Source organism: Ailuropoda melanoleuca, chromosome 8 (genome assembly GCF_002007445.2).
Source record: "Ailuropoda melanoleuca isolate Jingjing chromosome 8, ASM200744v2, whole genome shotgun sequence".
NCBI classification, from domain to species: domain Eukaryota; kingdom Metazoa; phylum Chordata; class Mammalia; order Carnivora; family Ursidae; genus Ailuropoda; species Ailuropoda melanoleuca.
The window spans coordinates 50,480,017-50,496,388 of record NC_048225.1 but is presented as its reverse complement, the minus strand read 5'-3'; the positions used below and the strand labels follow the sequence as shown (position 1 = coordinate 50,496,388).

General features: G+C 44.5%; 1 protein-coding gene and 1 non-coding gene across 13 annotated transcripts in view; one reads left to right on the top strand and one right to left on the bottom strand.

The window, feature by feature from the left end:
• Positions 1 to 16,372, bottom strand: part of TENM4 (teneurin transmembrane protein 4) — a 721,916-nt gene that overhangs the window by 176,280 nt on the left and 529,264 nt on the right. For all 12 annotated transcript variants that reach the window (XM_034666260.1, XM_034666259.1, XM_034666261.1 and 9 more), the window contains 3 exons: positions 14,637 to 14,807; positions 7,374 to 7,588; positions 5,341 to 5,551 (listed from right to left, as the gene is read on the bottom strand). In XM_034666260.1, coding sequence (XP_034522151.1) covers positions 5,341 to 5,551; positions 7,374 to 7,588; positions 14,637 to 14,807 — 597 coding nt within the window. The remainder of the gene's footprint in view (positions 1 to 5,340; positions 5,552 to 7,373; positions 7,589 to 14,636; positions 14,808 to 16,372) is intronic.
• On the top strand, positions 13,214 to 13,321 carry LOC117803677. The gene has a single exon (XR_004627612.1). It is a non-coding gene; the product is annotated as a U6 spliceosomal RNA (small nuclear RNA).

Sequence of the window (16,372 nt, the reverse complement as noted above, 5' to 3'; positions counted from 1 at the left end):
ACGGCTGAGCCACCCAGGCGCCCCCCCTCCCTTCTTTCTCTCATGAAATCACAAAGCTCAATCCAGCAACTTCCTCTGGTTACATAAATTAGTGAGTTCTGGTTACATAAATTAGTGAGCTCTTGTTACATAAATTAGTGAGCTCCTGTTCCGGGCCCTATAAGATAAACCCTCTGGCTCTAATCATTTTATCCCCTTGCTCCAAAGCCCGCAGTGGCACCTAATACCTGCAGAATGAACCTTGCCTTAAGGAGGCATGCAATCCTGTCCCTGACAACTCCCTCCTCCCTCCCAGGGCATCCTGCATTCTGCTCAAACAGAACTTCTGGCTCCTTATAGCCAGCTTTCAGTTTTTGCTTACCTTGCAGCTCATGCTATTCGTACTACCTGGAACGAACTCAACAATGCCCCCCTCCCATTTTCCTTCTTTAAATGTGGAAATTCCATCCATCCTTTAGGATGCCATCACATGTGGCTTCATCCAGAGAGCCCCCCCTGACCCATCCAGCTGGACACGCCCTTGCCTTCCTCCAACCCTCGTGGTACTTTGACCAGTGACTCCAGAAGTAACCTTTCTTTCTCCTTTCCATGGATTAGACACTTCTTATGTCAATGCTCCATTAGGACCACAGGCTACTTTCGCCAGAAACCATTTCCTACCTTCCCTGTATCTCCAATTTGGGAAAAGGCAGGAATGCACTATTTGTTGGAGAAAGGAAGGAAGGAGGGAAGGAGGGAGAGAGGGATGAAATCTGCTTCTAGTCCTTGGACATGGGTCGATTTACAGTAGACAGCTGCCTGGGCATCAACAAAAGGATTCTTCTCTGTAACTAATATGAATGTCCCAGACCAGGAAAACCAGGGCATGTTTCTCATAAAAATTGCTGGGTCTATGTTTTCTAACAATGATTCTCATTTTCTTTTTTCTGTGTTTCTAAAGCCACTGTGGGGCATCTCTGTTATTTTCCAACTTGGCTCACCACGGCCAAACGTCAAGTTGATCTGTCCCCTTATGCTTTGGCATCAACCCAGACTAAAAGATACCATGCTCTCTGGAGACCCAAAACCCTGCAACACTGACTTGTCAGGTTTGGGGGTTGCCAGCAATACATATGAAGATATTTTTATTTTTAAAGTTTTGGATGCTGTGAGGTTTTTTTGTTTTGTTTTGTTTTTTCCTCCTATGGTCTTTTTAATGACTTCGCAAGGAAGCTTCCTGGGTTAATGTAAGATGCTTAGTTATATTGGAAGCAAGTTAATACAAGGGAAATTAAATTCCATATAATACAAATGGAAATAAAATATTTAATAGTGTCATAGCAAAGAGTAAGCTACTGTGGGCAGAGTGGGGAGAGCGTAGGATTTGGAGAGCAAGTTGCCATCCTGGCCCTGCCCTTACTAATTGCACAACTCTGGGCAAGCCAGTTCAACTCTCCAAGCCTCAATTTCTTCATCTGTAAAGTTGAGATCAACATATGTAGTGTTTAAGGTTCTTGTGAAGATTAAAACACACGCAGCAAAGAGCCAAGTGTGGTCTCTAACACACAGTAGGCATGCTCTGAGTACGTGTTGAATGAATAAATAGATGGGAACGAGAAGTGTCACACTCCAAACAGAAACCTGATTCTGGAAGAAGGCAGACTGCTAAAGAAGGAAGAGCCCAAGCTTTGGAGTCAGTTGGATATAAATTCAAGTCCTAGCTTTTCTCTTGCCATCCCTGAACCTTAATTTCCTCCTCTGCAATAGGGGGTGATTGTAAAAATAAGAGTAATCACCTCACTGAGTTATCTAGAGGCTTAAAAAATATATTTAATGCCCTTTGGAAACCGCACCACTGAATTATATTTTAGCTACTGGTATATATCCGCCTACTTCACTCGATATTTGGGGTCAGCAAGACTACCCACCCCCAGGGGAGCTAGGACCAGAAACAACATTACCTTCAAATTCTGGATCTCCACATGGGAGAGAAAAACTGTTCTTTTTGAAAACAGCTGCCCTATTTTATTCCAAAACTTGCTTGGTTTCAGTGGTGTGTGTGTGCGTGTGTGTGTGTGTGTGTGTGTGCGTGTGTGTAAATGTAAATGCATCCAGTTCAGAGAGAGCTCAGTCAACATCAGGTTTTTCTGTGTATATATTCATGTATACAGTTATTAAAGTGCTTTTAGATTTTTTCAAGGCAGAAGATAAACTCATTTAATTTAAATCATCAGCTGGATTGCATTAAATGGAGGGAAAAGCAAAAATGTACACAATACAGCCATTTGTTAAATTAAATGCAATTATTTCTCCTGTTACTTAATTACAAACAGACATAAATACTCTGGATTCTGACATCTCAGATCTTCTTAAATTCTAGATCTGCATTTCAACATGTAACGAAGAGAGGGTCATATTCCAATCTGTGTGTTAAGCAAACCTGAGAGTTACAGTTGTATATTGGGACCATAATGAGTTCACTAAAACAAGATCCAAACTTTTAATTAACCTGCCAAGACAAATTACAACTCACAGCTCACAGGTAACAATCACAGACAGCTGAGACTTAATGCCACAGACTCTTGGGGAGAGAGGGATTAATAGCAACATCAGAATCCGTCTGTTTTTGTATTAAAGAAAAAAGAAAAAAAAAAGGTATTCGTTAAACAATCACTGTAGCTTGAAGGAAGACAGACAAGTCCAAAAGGCAGCAAGAGAAAGGTGGAAGGAGAAGGAGGGTGGAAGAGAATATTAGCAACTTCCACTGACTGGGTGCTTATAGGGCCAAAGCCTGTGCTAGGCATTTTGAATCTGCTCTAAAGTTCACAACGGGGATTGCTATTACTATTTCATTTTCCATATCAAAAAAAATGAGGCGCAGGGAGGTGACGAGGCTGTCATCACAGAGCTAATGTGGGGCAGTAAGGGGAGGAACGAAGAGAAAACAGTGTTAGTGAGGCAGCGGTTCTCACAGCTTAGTTGACAGACCACTGGAATTAGGAATCTGGGCTCTACCTAAGGCTTAGTGGGTCATAATTCCTGGGGGCAGGGCAGGAATCTGAATTTTAAACCAGCTTCCTGGGTGCCGCTTTGCACAACCATGTTTGGGACCACTCCTAAGATAGCATAACCCCCCACTCCTCAAGATGTGGTCCACGGATGGGCCGTACTGGTATCACCGCGTGCCGGTTACAAGCATAGAATCTGAGAAGCCACCTGAGGCAGTCGGATCTGCAGTTTAACAAGACATCAAATGGTTCAGAGAACTCTGAGAAGCATGGGATAGCCTATCTGCTCTAAAAGATGCTATAGGGCTAAGGGAGGTGAAGGCAGACTTCATCATTAAGCTAAGAACAGGAGAACCAGAGGGAAAAGCAAGACCATCGCCTGAGTTATGGCAACAGGTTAGCAAGCTCTGACAAGCCGAGAGTTGGCAAAGGCACCTGACTGTACCTACATTTTACTTCTCTGAGAGGCACATCCTAATTAAAAGGAGCTTTCTTTGGGGTTTATATTAATATTCTTTCATATTGATGCTCAGTTATTAAAAATAAAGAATTCTGATTGTAAGAGATCTCAGTTCTGAGCAGGCACGACTGTGAGCCGTGCCTAAGAGAAGTCGTGAGGCCAGGAAGCTGTAACTCAGACACCGCTAAGGACTCGATAATCCACGCTGCTAAAAGGAAACCACCGTGCCCAGAAGGAGAAAAGAAACAGGGCCAGGAGCCTGGCAAACCCCGCCCTGTGGCAGCCTCACTGAGGGTGAGGACCACAGCTGGCTCTCCAGCGATGGGACGGGGCCGCGGCCACAGCCTCCAGCTCACCAGTAACCAGCCAGCTGGCCCGGGGGGCTGTGCAGAGGGAGCGCCAGGCTCCAGCTCATGGCCTTAGCGACTGCAAGACCCTGCACGTCGGGGCCCGGGCTGGGTGTCGGGGGGTAGAGAAGATTATGTGGAAGTGCTCGCCCTCTGGGCTCTCGGAGACCAGCAGCGAGGACAGACACTTCCAGATCACGGAAGGCACAACGTGCTATCGCCTCCCTGGGAGCTGACGTAGCCGGATGGCCTCCACTGCCCTCATTTGCCAGGACGGAGACCATGGAGCCTGCAGGGACAGCAGAAGGGTATAAACCATGCTGGCTTTTAGTGGGAAGGTAGTCTCTGCCTTGACACTAACAGCAAAATTGCAAATGAGAGGAAAATGGCCTGAACATGATGACTGCTATTTAGAAGGAGAAGCCAGGGTTTTGAGGGAGTTTTAGGGACCAAGGACCAGATTCAGAGGTTTTTATTCAATTTCGTTTTCCACGTCACGGAGACTCCCAGCCAAGGACTGAGACAGGGTTTCGAGGGAAACTCTATACCACATAAAGATTTTCATTAAGCAGAAACCCTATTTCCAAGCATTCTGGCTAGTGGCGTTTCATTTTCTGTTTTATTTTCCTGAGGGGGATTTTGTCTCTAGGCTATGTCATAATGTTTCCAATATAAACTCGGAATAAATGTTTTCTGACCTGAACCACTGAGACCACTGTGTCCTATGGCCGTCTAAGGAGGAGACAAATTCTATGGGATGTGTAGGTAAAGAAGAGAAATTCCTTAGAACAAGATGCCCCAGACACTGGTAGGCTTGGGGGGTGGCCCAGGGGCTCACTCTGAACTGAGCGCTGTGGCCCTCTTCCATGATGAGGGACAGGGACAGAGAAGGTGGTAAGCCCTACTCCAAACATAGACACTCACTTTCTGTCAGAGATCAAGATGTCTCTGTTCTCAACAGAACCCCAGTCTGACTGATTACGTTGTTTATCGAGGCCTTCACTCTGCCATTCTCATTCTCTGAGCCTTCAACTTCCTTTCTCAACCGCCAGAGATTGTTAGCTCCAAAGGCAAAACAAACAAATAAACACAAAGCCACACACACGCAGAAACAAAAACCCAAATCGCAAATCAATGAGTTGAGCCAAGGAAGCTATAAAGACAAACAGAGGTGTGGGAGAGAATGACAAGAAGAGATGTTGCCTCCGTGTGGCTGGTCAGACAGGGTTCCCCGTCTCGTTGCCACTTCTACCCCTTGGTTTCAATGTAGCAGCTGGTCCACAGTTAACACAAGAAAGGCAGTGGGCAACAGCCCAGAATGGCCTGCCAGCCCCTCCTGTCATTCCTCCCTTCCTTCATTTCCCTGATTCCCACGCCCATCCCTGTCCAGCAAGCCCAGTCGGGATGGACTCATGCCAGACTCCAGGTGGCATCTACAGCTGTGAGCAAGACACATCCCCTTGTTGGTTCTAACCCTCAGGATCCCCGGTGTCCTTCCACCCAAAGAGACAAGATACCAGACCCCAGGGGGCTGGAGGCTCCTTACCAATGGCAGTGGTGAGAAAAGAAACCACTTCAGACTCCTTCCCGTCATTGTAAAAAGCCAGGTGCCAGATTCCTGAATCCAAATACTGGATGAAGCCGGTCTCGTGACTAGATGGGGGGACGACTCCCCGAGATTGGCGCTGGGGTCCCTCCAGGCTCCGTGCCTCCTGGGTCAGGAGCCTTCTTCCATCCAGCAGCTCTACAAAGTCAAACTGAAGTACAAAGAGGGCATAATTAGCAGTGTGTCTGCTTCACCACAACGCTAGCTTCCTTCTTCACACCTGTCCTGGGGAGCACACAAGAAACCCAACCTGAGAACAGGCAAAAAGGCTAAAGCCACATGAAGGTTGATCAACCAACTTCGACTCCTCTCCAGACCCCTGTTTTACATGGTAACAGTCTCCAGATTCCTTTGTGAGTGCAGCATAATTAGTGAATTATTTTTTAGTCTCATTTTTCTTTAATTTGGTGTATATGTGCGCAGTCTTCATCTGGCTGAGTCTGTACCAAGACGAGAATGCTTTTCCAATGATGGGCACGTCGTGATCAGAAACCCGGCCATTTAATGACTGGACCCCAACTCTGTGCAAGGGATGGTGAGAATCCCAGGGCTCAAGGACTGGGACTGGAGCACTGGATGTGCCTTAAATGTCAGTCAAGTGCAAAGGAAAATTTGATTTCTATCTATCTTCCTGTTATCAAAGATCCTTTTTAAATGTTCCAGTTTCAGGGAGCAGTTTTAGGGGAACTAAACTGGATTAGCTTAAAATTCCATCAATAATTGCATGCTGTGTCAGATATGCTGCTGAATGACCTGAGCCTGTTAATGTGAGGCTCAAGAAAAGTGAGTCACACGGTATAATAACAGGTAGGTGGTTAAGTCCTACTGGTCTACCAGCAAGCAAACCGAGGAATTAAATGTTTCCTGGCTATCCTATCCATCTATCCACCTACCTATCTATGTTTTAAAAAAACCAAGATATCTATTCCATTTCATGCATAAATAAAGTCCAGGACTAGGATCGCTGTTCTACAAAGAAATCAGGGGCCCAGGCTCTATTTTCCTATGACTCCACCACCAGCAAATACATCTGTGTAGCTTTTGCCTGGAAATCTTCCATAACGACTGGGGCTAGGAAGGCTGCACGTGGTCTGGGATGTCTGGTGGATGCCTCTGATTTCTGTTACTCCAATCCCAGGGCTGGGACGACCTTACCTTACCAAGTCTGTTCTTTACCCATCACGACTGGTAACAGGTCAATCATCCTGGATGAGTCGTCAGGCGTTTCTGGCGTGTGTGCGTCAGAGTAACCGTGAACCCCCAAGGGACAGAAGGGATGTAAGAGACCAGGGAAGAGGCATATACTCTGAGTCAGATCCTGCACTATCTGCTTTATAAATGTTCTTCTAGATTCTTTACAACAGCCCTGTAAAGTGGATATTGGTGTCGCCACTGGAGAGATTAGAAACTTGCTCTGAGTGGATGAGTACCAGGCTGGAGGCTTCACAGCTGATAATGACAGGATTCAAACTCAAGTCTGTCTGACTCTAAAGTGCCTGCTTTTCTCCTTAGGTTTCACGTCTTGTATCATTTAACATAGGTGACTGGGTAACAGTAGAAAGGCTATTCGAATATTTCCTAAAATTCCCTCTTCTTAGGGTGCCTGGGTGGCTCAGTTGGTTAAGCGTCCGCCTTCGGCTCAGGTCATGATCCCAGGGTCCTGGAATCAAGCTCCTTGCTCAGCGGCAAGTCTGCTTCTCTCTCTCCCTCTGCCTCTGTGATCTCTCTCTCTCAAATAAATAAATAAATAAAATAAAATAAAAATTCCCTCTTCTTAAAAAACCCCAGGGCTGGAATCCTACTCATCGGAAAGGTAAGGTCTTAGAGGGCAAATGGAGGAATGGGCTCTAAGATATGTGAAATGTCCCTCTAGAACAAGGCTCCCAGGTGTAAGCGTTAGGTTTCTTGACTTGAGGTTAAGATGTGAGGTAGAAACCCCTGGAAGTCAGCAGGGGATGTGGTGTTCTGGTTACCTGTGTATGTGAGGGAGGAAGGCCTTTTCTGCCATAAATGCCAACCAGAGCTGCCTTTCCCAGAGACACATTGAATTTCAGATGCACAGGATGGTCTATGAACACCTGAGATCTCCAGAAAGTGCCAGGAGGAATCTTCTGGGAAGCTCGTCTCCCCACGTCGATTTCTCCAGAGTCTATAAAACTGTCCTCTGGAAAGAAACTACTGGGCTTTCCTACCAAGACACAGGGAAGGGAAGACAAAGACAGCAGAGTTAGCCACAAGTGACACGTGGGCTCAGAGCCCCTGGCCGCAGGACACCCCTGGGCCTTGCACTTCTCTCTACGGTGTTCCACTGCCAGTCCCCACCCCCACTCCCCATGGAGGAGTAAGAACGTCCAGAACTTTTTTTTTCCAGTGATGCTCAAATTGTTCTGCTAAAAATATGCATTCTTCCAAAGCAGTATGGGTCCTCCCCAAGGGCCATCTGTATACTGCATAATTCCACAGCTTGTTAAGACATATTTTGATCCCCAAAATAATCATTTGCGGTCACAGGAGAATAACTCTGTGTGTGTGTGTGTGTGTGTGTGTGTGTGTGTAAAACATGCATGCTAAAATAGGAAGGATAGTGTGAACAAGGTGTTGTTATTAAATTTCTAACTCAGAATCGTTCCCCCAGCAGTGGGAAGCATGATCTGAGTGGAAGACGTATTTTTCAAGTCTACGTGTTTATGTATAATTGGAAACCAAATTCTGAGGCTAAGACACGTAGATGGGGGTTTATGTTGGGAACAGGAGTAGGGTTGGAGAAGATGAAAAAGGGGGGTGTTTCTGAAGGGAGGGGATATTTCTGCAAAATGCTTGGATGTCTTGGATGGAGGTCTCTGAATATCATTTTTGTGCTAAAATAGGGGAGGGATGTAATGCTGAGGAAATTTCTCAAGTTCAGGCACAAAACCTATGACATACCTGGAAATTCGACCCGGGTCCCTGGCCCTTCAGGTTGCAGGGGATGGACTTAGAAATATGGTCCCTTGCCCATTTCTGTCACCAATCAGGAGAGTGACAGCTTTCTGGGGGCACCCGGAGTGCCAGGAGGAAGGCGGCTTATCAAACTTCCTCTATTCAGTAATTAAGCACATTCACATGTGAAAACTATAAACCTGACTTCCTGCCAGACATCAGCCTTCTGTGCAGTTGGGAGGGGACAGAAGGAGGTGAAAGGGATGTTAGAGGACCACCCTTAGGACATTGACAAGCCAAACTCAAGCCAGCAGACTACATCCTATTTGTCACAAGGAAGCACCCCTTGGGCATCCTAATTCCAAGATTTGCTGTTTTGTTAGAGATGTTCCAAGAGACACTTTAGAGAACAAGAATCCATTTGTAAAGAAAACACGTTTGTGGGAACTTTTTTATAAAAAGCGTTTGTGGGAACTTTTTTATAAAAAGCATTTGGGGAATAAGAAATTAAAATGTCTCTTTTCCCCTAGCTTTGTAAGATTCCTTACAAAGCACATTTGATGCTGAAATGGAGCTTGGCAGGGCATTGTTGTAGTCATAAAATATTTTACTGTTTTAAATAATAAAATTCAATTTAAATGTTAAACTTCTCCATATGTTATCATTCCTCTATAAACTCCAAGGCAGAAACATCAGGTTTTTAGCTTCAAACCATTAAATGTTATTTTAATTAAAAATATGCCAACAAAAAAAGTTAAAATGCATGCTCTCGATAAAAGCACCACTAGTATTCTGGCATTAGCATGGGAAAGAGCGTGTGTCTGATTCCTTTATGGAAGGAATGTGCCCCAGACTTTTACCTTGAAAATGCAGACACACACAAAACACCACACTGTGGTTCAAAGTTCAAAGACAGAAGCCAAATTCACAAAGCATTAGGATGGAAGAGAATTACTTTCACATTCTTATCTGATTTGGGGGCTCCGGATACCACAGTTCTTTTGTAGTCTAGGTAGAAAAGAGCATACCCTTTAGCTTCTAATTCTGCTAAGGATGCAGAACTATGAGTTTCCTCCTAGAAACTGCACAGAAATAAGCCCGAGACTGCTAATTCCAAGGACTCATTTCCTTTGTGAGTAGGTGGGAGTCAGAGCTGATGGGATTTCAGAATTGTCTGCATTCAAATAATTCCTATGTCTGAGAATAAATAATGAATGCTTCCCCCACATTTTGGCATGCTGTTAGGAGCACCCTGCCTGGTTCATTTTCCCCTCTAGTGAGCATGTTTTTAGGAGAGAGCTACTCCCTCAGCTAAGTTCTGAGCCTCACAGTTCGGAGGCCAGCCCAGAGACTGTCTCCAGAGGTCTGCCGGCCCAGAGGCACAAATAAGTTGGCTCTTACCCCAAGGAGTGGTAAAAGGGGAATATTCTTTTCTAGCATTCTAGTATTTCACCAATGTGGGCCAAAATGGCAGAAAATAATTATCACTGGTGTGAATGAAATCAAATAAAAACAGTAAATTCTGTTCTAGGGCACACCCCTCACCAGGACCTTGACTCTCCTGGCTGTCTGTGAGGGCTGCTTGGGCTTCAGTTCAAAAATGACCTTCGTGCCAAGTCACCCTGTCCAGATTCTTAGGGAAGCGACCACAGCCTAGCCTGAAGATGATGTTTTTGAGGGAAAAGAGGTTCCCCATCTAGGGATTTAACCTTTAACATTCCTCTACTCTGGTCCCCAGTGGTCCCCACACTGGACTAATGACATAGGGATGGGATGGGGGCTTTGGATGGGAAAGAGCGACAGCCCACCGAGCTCTTCTGCCTAGTGGGAAAGAGACATGAGACTGACTGGGCCAGCAGCTGTTCAGAGTGAAGCCACACTCACCCCCTCCTGCCTTCCTCTTCGCAGATGCCGCAACCGAAGACTCTTTGTTCTTAATTCTGAGCACCAAGCGGTGAGCACTAGCATAGACACTATCCCCTACACAGCAAGACCCACCAATGGTGGAATAATGAGAGATGGCAGAGGGTGGAGGGGGTTGGGGGAGAAAAGTCCTGTGTATAGAATTCTTTTCGTCCCTACCCATATTCTGGAAAATAATAATGATGACAACAGCAGCAGCAATAGGAGCAGTAGTAGTAATAGTAATAAAGGCAGCAGCAGCAGTAGCTGTCATTTACCGCTCTGACCACATGCTGGGCCCCTTTATGTACACTGGGTCAGTTAATTCAACACTAATAAGATGTATGTACTGAGGCTCAGAATGCTTAAAAAACCATTCAGAGATAAAGCCATTTGGGGTTTCTTTTCATTTATTAGAATATGGCTTCTTAAAGCATTACATTGATAAGTGGTTAATTAAAAAGATACTCTCAATGGTGGCAGAGTGCACTGACCCTCTTTAAGAGCAAGAGTCCAGCTTAACTCACAGTCCCAGCGGCTAACCATCAAGGCTAGCCCACATAGATCCAAGGCCCACTGAGCGTCATGGGGTACAAAAAGTTGACAATTTTTATGAAGTAGGAACCCACAAACAGGACCCAGAGTTACAGGGCAAGATTTGGTGTCTCAAAACATGTCTAAAAAGGATACTACAACACAATCAATGGGGGTCCCCAGAGATGCAACGAACAATGCCAAGAGCTTAACTAAGAATGAGGAACCCCCAAGAGCACGATCAGGTTTCACAAGGCAACAGTCCTGTTCTTTGTAAAGATACATAGATTCAGGCTTCCTCTAGCAATGGCCGTACAAATACGCAATCACTGTAAAAGAAATTTCTCAGCAAACTGCTTGAAATGATTGGATGGCTCAGCCAAACAAGGGAGACTTGGAAGAACTGAAATTCCATTAACTTCCCAGTCAAAAGTCCTCACTTTCCTGAACTGAGATCCATCTACACAGGTTTTAAATTCCTAACCAACTAACATTCTCCCCCTCCCTCCACCTTTCTGGTTCTTTTCAATGCAATAACTTGCACAAAGAATCCTTTAGTTTCCTTAGCAACTGTTGGAAATTTATTTGGTTATCAAAATAAGCTGTTCCATTTTGGAGAGCCCAGCTGAGCCTGCGTGCAGCAATTTGCATGGTTTAAACTGATGGGCAATTTTGATTTCACTGCAGAAAGAAGAAAATGCTATCCCTAAGCCCACCAATTCAACCGTCAGAAATGCTTGCTTATTCAATGCTTTCCCCCCCTCTTTTCCATTAATGCATAACATAAGTTCTTGTGGCTTTACTTCGAAAAGCTGCCATATTTGCTTTCCATCCCATGACACCCTGAAAAGATAACAGCCATTTGAACAGCCACTTTGGAAATATAGTGTAAATTGCAGTTTGATGTTACTCTCGAAGACATGATGAACATTTAAAATACTGGGCTCATCATAAATCTCATTTGTATAATTAAAGAATATATATCCTTTAAAAATATTCAAAAATGCCCCAATTATTTGCAGGGTCTTTGTGGGGAAAATATTACTTAGTCTGGATTTCTGAGATTCTAATGACTGACATGGAATGGCTTGGGATTTGGGTGGATGAGAAGAAAGCAGTCTACCTGTTGAGGTGCTACCATCCTGGTTCTTCTAGATGAAGAAACGAAGGCCAAAAAAAGATGGAGTAATCAGCATGAGTTAACAAAGCCAATAAATGTCAGGGCCAGGATTCAAACCCTCGACAGTCTGGCTCCAAGGCCCATTTATCTTCTTTCCATCATGTCACATTGCTTCTCCCATCTCCGTAAACCAGGGCTCTAATCTTAATTCTGGAATCAGCTCTCCTCTCTGATACCCTCAGAAGGGACAGGAAATATGCATTCACATCAGTGTTAAAGACTTTTCCCCTCAAGATACGTCTAAGGAAGTAGATTTTTAACATTACAATTAAAAACATAAACTGTGTAGACATTGGTTTGACCAGGGCAAAAGAAATTAAGAACCATGTGGTCTCACAGAAACCGTAGGAAGCTTTGTCCTCTGTTTTTCCAGACTGATGTATTTTTTGTCACAGTAATTGCTTTTGATGCTGACCACTTTCCAGCACTGCACTGCATTTTAGGGGTTTGTAAACAGGATTTCCATTTGCATTAGTAATGACAGATAATCCCTTTAAGCAAAAATACTCCAATTAAAGTAAACCAATAAGCTGGTGCAATTTTATTTTGTCTCTTATCTGCACCTCCTGCTCCTTGGGTAAAACAAAACAAAACCTAAAAGAGCCACAAACTAATTTCATTAGAATGGGAGATTTCAGATAGATCCAACTCCTGTTTAGAGAATGTTTGATAGAGATCACGGAGGAAAGAAAATACATTTTGCTAAATGAGACCTTTTCCCAATGCCTTGAGGGTTAAACATATCTTAAATCTGCATTTGTACATGCTGATCTAAAGACTGTCCACATTTATGGTATTCACGTATGGCATCTGACACCGTAAACCGACAAGGGAATCACAAGCCGACAGGCAGGACCATGGACAGGGCTGACCTGGAAAAAGATTCGCGAGAGCCATCTGGTTAGTCTGATGATTCTATTACCAAATTCATATGTAGGACTTATGAATTAGGACAGACCTTGGAGATAATTTAGCTCAACAGCCTCCTTTCAGTGAGAAGGAAAATGAAGCTCAGAAAGTCTTTCGAGGCATTTGCTGAAGGCCAACTCAAGTGGCAGCAGCTGGAATTGAACTCAGAGGTCTTGACTCCTAACCCGGAGCTCTTCCAGTGGCCCTATCCATGCTCCCTCCATATTCTATTAAAGGGCAAAGAGAGTGTAAATTATTCAGTGTTTCAAGTCTTAAAGTATTTGTAAAGGAGAAGACTGCAATTGCCCCTAGGAAAAGTAGGCAGAAGTTCTGGTTTGGCTCCATGGAAATGCTCCCATTCTTACTTTCCTTAAGGACCATAGGTCAAGAATTGGTTTTGTTGGAACAATACAGAGAATATTAGCATTGCCCCTGTGCAAGGATGACATGCAAATTCATGAAGCTTTCCATATTTAGAAAAAAAAAAAGAGTTGATTTCAGCCTTTGGGATCATTTGGAGGTTCTGAGTAGCTACTTCAACCAAGCATACGGTACCCTGTTAAGCAAACTGATTCCTGGAAGGCAAATCCTTAAAAGGACAGGGAAGCTCAGAAGCTAAGACCCTAAAGTTAACTGAGACGAGAGGAAAGAAGATATAAGCAGTAAAGGTTGGAGGCAGATATGACCACTTTGCTGGTAGGTTAACACCCGAAAGATAAAGCAGGGCACAGCAGGTCCAGGAGAGGGAGGCTCACACCTGCCCAGAATGACAATAAGACTGGCTCATTAGCTCAGTCATATTTCCTATTACCATTTTTGTAGGTCAGTGCCACTCTTGGCTGATAGTGAAGACATCTGTGTCAATGGCATGTTAGCTCTTCAAGAAATCCAAAACATGGGTCTACCAATGTCCCGTTTAAGAATGCCAAACTCCAAATGTCACCACCGCTACCACCATTGATGGAGAAATGTTTGTGTCTCATGTACAATGGGATGTTTCATCTATATCTCCTTCAGAGTCTTGTAACCATTGGGTGAGTCAGGTAGGACAACTTTTGGAGACAGCAAGAGCTCTGGAGTCATCCACACCTGGACTCATACGCCAAGCTCCATTATTTACTGGCTATGCGGCTCTGGTCAAGTCACTTAATTAGTGTAACCCTTAGTTTTTGCATCTAAAATGGGTACAAGTAATTATACTTACCTCACAGGATCTCTGTGAGGATTAAATGTGAAATGCTCTTGACAAAAAGCTTTGAACCAAACAAACTGCACAAACGCCAGATGAGGAAACTGGTGGTCAGGAAAATTAAGTGACTTGCTTAAGGTCACATGGTTGGTAAATGCTAGAATACCTCAACTGGTGTTTCCATTACACCTCAAGGGTCTGAGGGTATTTCAATGACAACATACCATCTACCCGCTTCACCACATCCCCTCCTGGAGATGCCTGTTCATTCCCATCAGGTTGCTCCAGAAGGGCTTGTCTTGATCCCACACAATCAAAGCCAGCCACCCCAGCAGTGTGAAAGCCCATAATGCTTCCCTCAAGGCATGAGATGGGATACCGCTGAGCACCATGAGCGCTGCCCAAGCCCTGCTATGAGCTCACAGTGACAAGGAGCTGAGATGGAGACACAGGTGGACTGGCAGCCAGCGTGGAGTGCAGGGAGATGGAGGGAGCGCCAGAGCATGGAGCTGTGAGTCAGGCACATGAGGCGCATAATGAAGATCTCTTCGGTTCAAAGGCAGACACAGAGGACTCATGACACGGACAACACAGCAACCCTACCTTCTGTGGCTCCTTTGCCTTTCCTGTCAGGGATCTCTAACCCAGTGCCCCCTGATGGATACAGGGAGACGTCCGTTGGCACAGGCCAACTGCTGGCTGTGTCCTCCGTGATCTCATACATCTGCCCCTCCATCGGCTGCAGGTGCCAGTTTAGGCCAAACAGGTGCATGGCTGTGGTGAGCAATGAGAAAAGTCATCTTTTTCTGCCGGAGGTGGAAATGGAACTCCCAAGCCACAGGGGAGGGTGGGTGGGGTGGGGAACACAGGGATTCAGTTCAGCTCAGCTCAACAAATAGCCCCCGAAGAGGGCTTTTGCAGCGCCAAGCCCGACACGGGGGACTGGGGCGTGGAGATGCTCAGGGCACAGACTGTGCCCTTGAGGGCTCACAGTCTGGAGGAACTGGGAGAGGGGCAGGGATTGGAGGGGGTTCAGGAGTCTTGGCCTTTTGCTTCAAAAGATAAATAATCTAGGGCGAAAGTTTGCAACTTGTATCACAAAGGGTTAATTTCATTAATATAAAAATAACTCCTACAAATAATAAGCAAAGTCCAACAGCTCAGTAGGCATATGATATGAACTACGAACACAGAGTTTACAGAATAAGAAATACAATCGGCTCTCAATCATGTGAAGACTCTTGGTATCACTCATAATAGGAGAAATGTACGTTAAACTTTGAAATACTATTTTTCACATATGTTTTGGCAAAGATAAAAAAGGTTAAAATTATACAGCACTGACAGAGAACAGGAAATAAGCACTCTCATTCTTTGTTGACGTGAGCGTAAGTTGGTACAAACCCTATGAAGGACAATTTGAAACAAGCTATCGAATTTATAATAAACAGACCCTTTACCCTGGGACTTAAAGGTTCCCAGGGTTTCTAGAAAATTCTAGAAATCTCTCCTCCAGATATACTCCCATACATACTAAATGATGTACGTACAAGGTTATTCACTGCAACACTGTTTGTAGTAGCAAAATATTGGAAACCAGTCAATTAATAAGGGGATAGATAAGTTACCATAACTTTGGTGGTTACTATGTAACCATAAAAAAGTGTGTGGAAGCTCTTTGTGTTTTTCTGAATAGTATATCTGAATGCAGAACACTGTAAGTGAAATACTATCTTTGGGTTAAAAAACATCCTGTATATGTATAGAATGCTTCTGAAAGATGTGAAAGACATTGGTTACAGCAGGTGCCACCTAAGATAGAGATGCTAAGGATCGGCGATAGGAGAGATTTGCTTTTCACTGTGTATCTGTTGTACTTTTTCATTTTGTAGCATGTACATGTGTTTCTGTTTTAAAAACATTTTCCCAAGGTAGCAACTGCTAAATAGTCTGTTGCAACAATCTAGAAGAGACCATAAGACGCCAAAGAATGGACCTGTCCCTTAACATACACAATGCCTGAAAAGGCCAGAAAGCTTGTTTCCAAAAAGGTTTGTAATCTAGTACAAAATGTCTGCTTAAATCCTATCGTAGGATTCGGGACTTGTTAGTCGTTCCTATTTACGTCTTCAGGGAGGCCTGCCCTGATTCCTCACATACACTCCAGTCCCTGACTCCCCCAGTATCCTGTATGCAACATCACTGCTTTGTTGTACCAATGAACATTTTCTAGAAGCCCACTCTGTACCAGGACCTATGGCTGACTCTAGAGAGCCAGGAGGTAATTAGACAGCGCTTGCTTCCATGAGCTCATAGTCAAGTAGGGAAGATGGACAGAG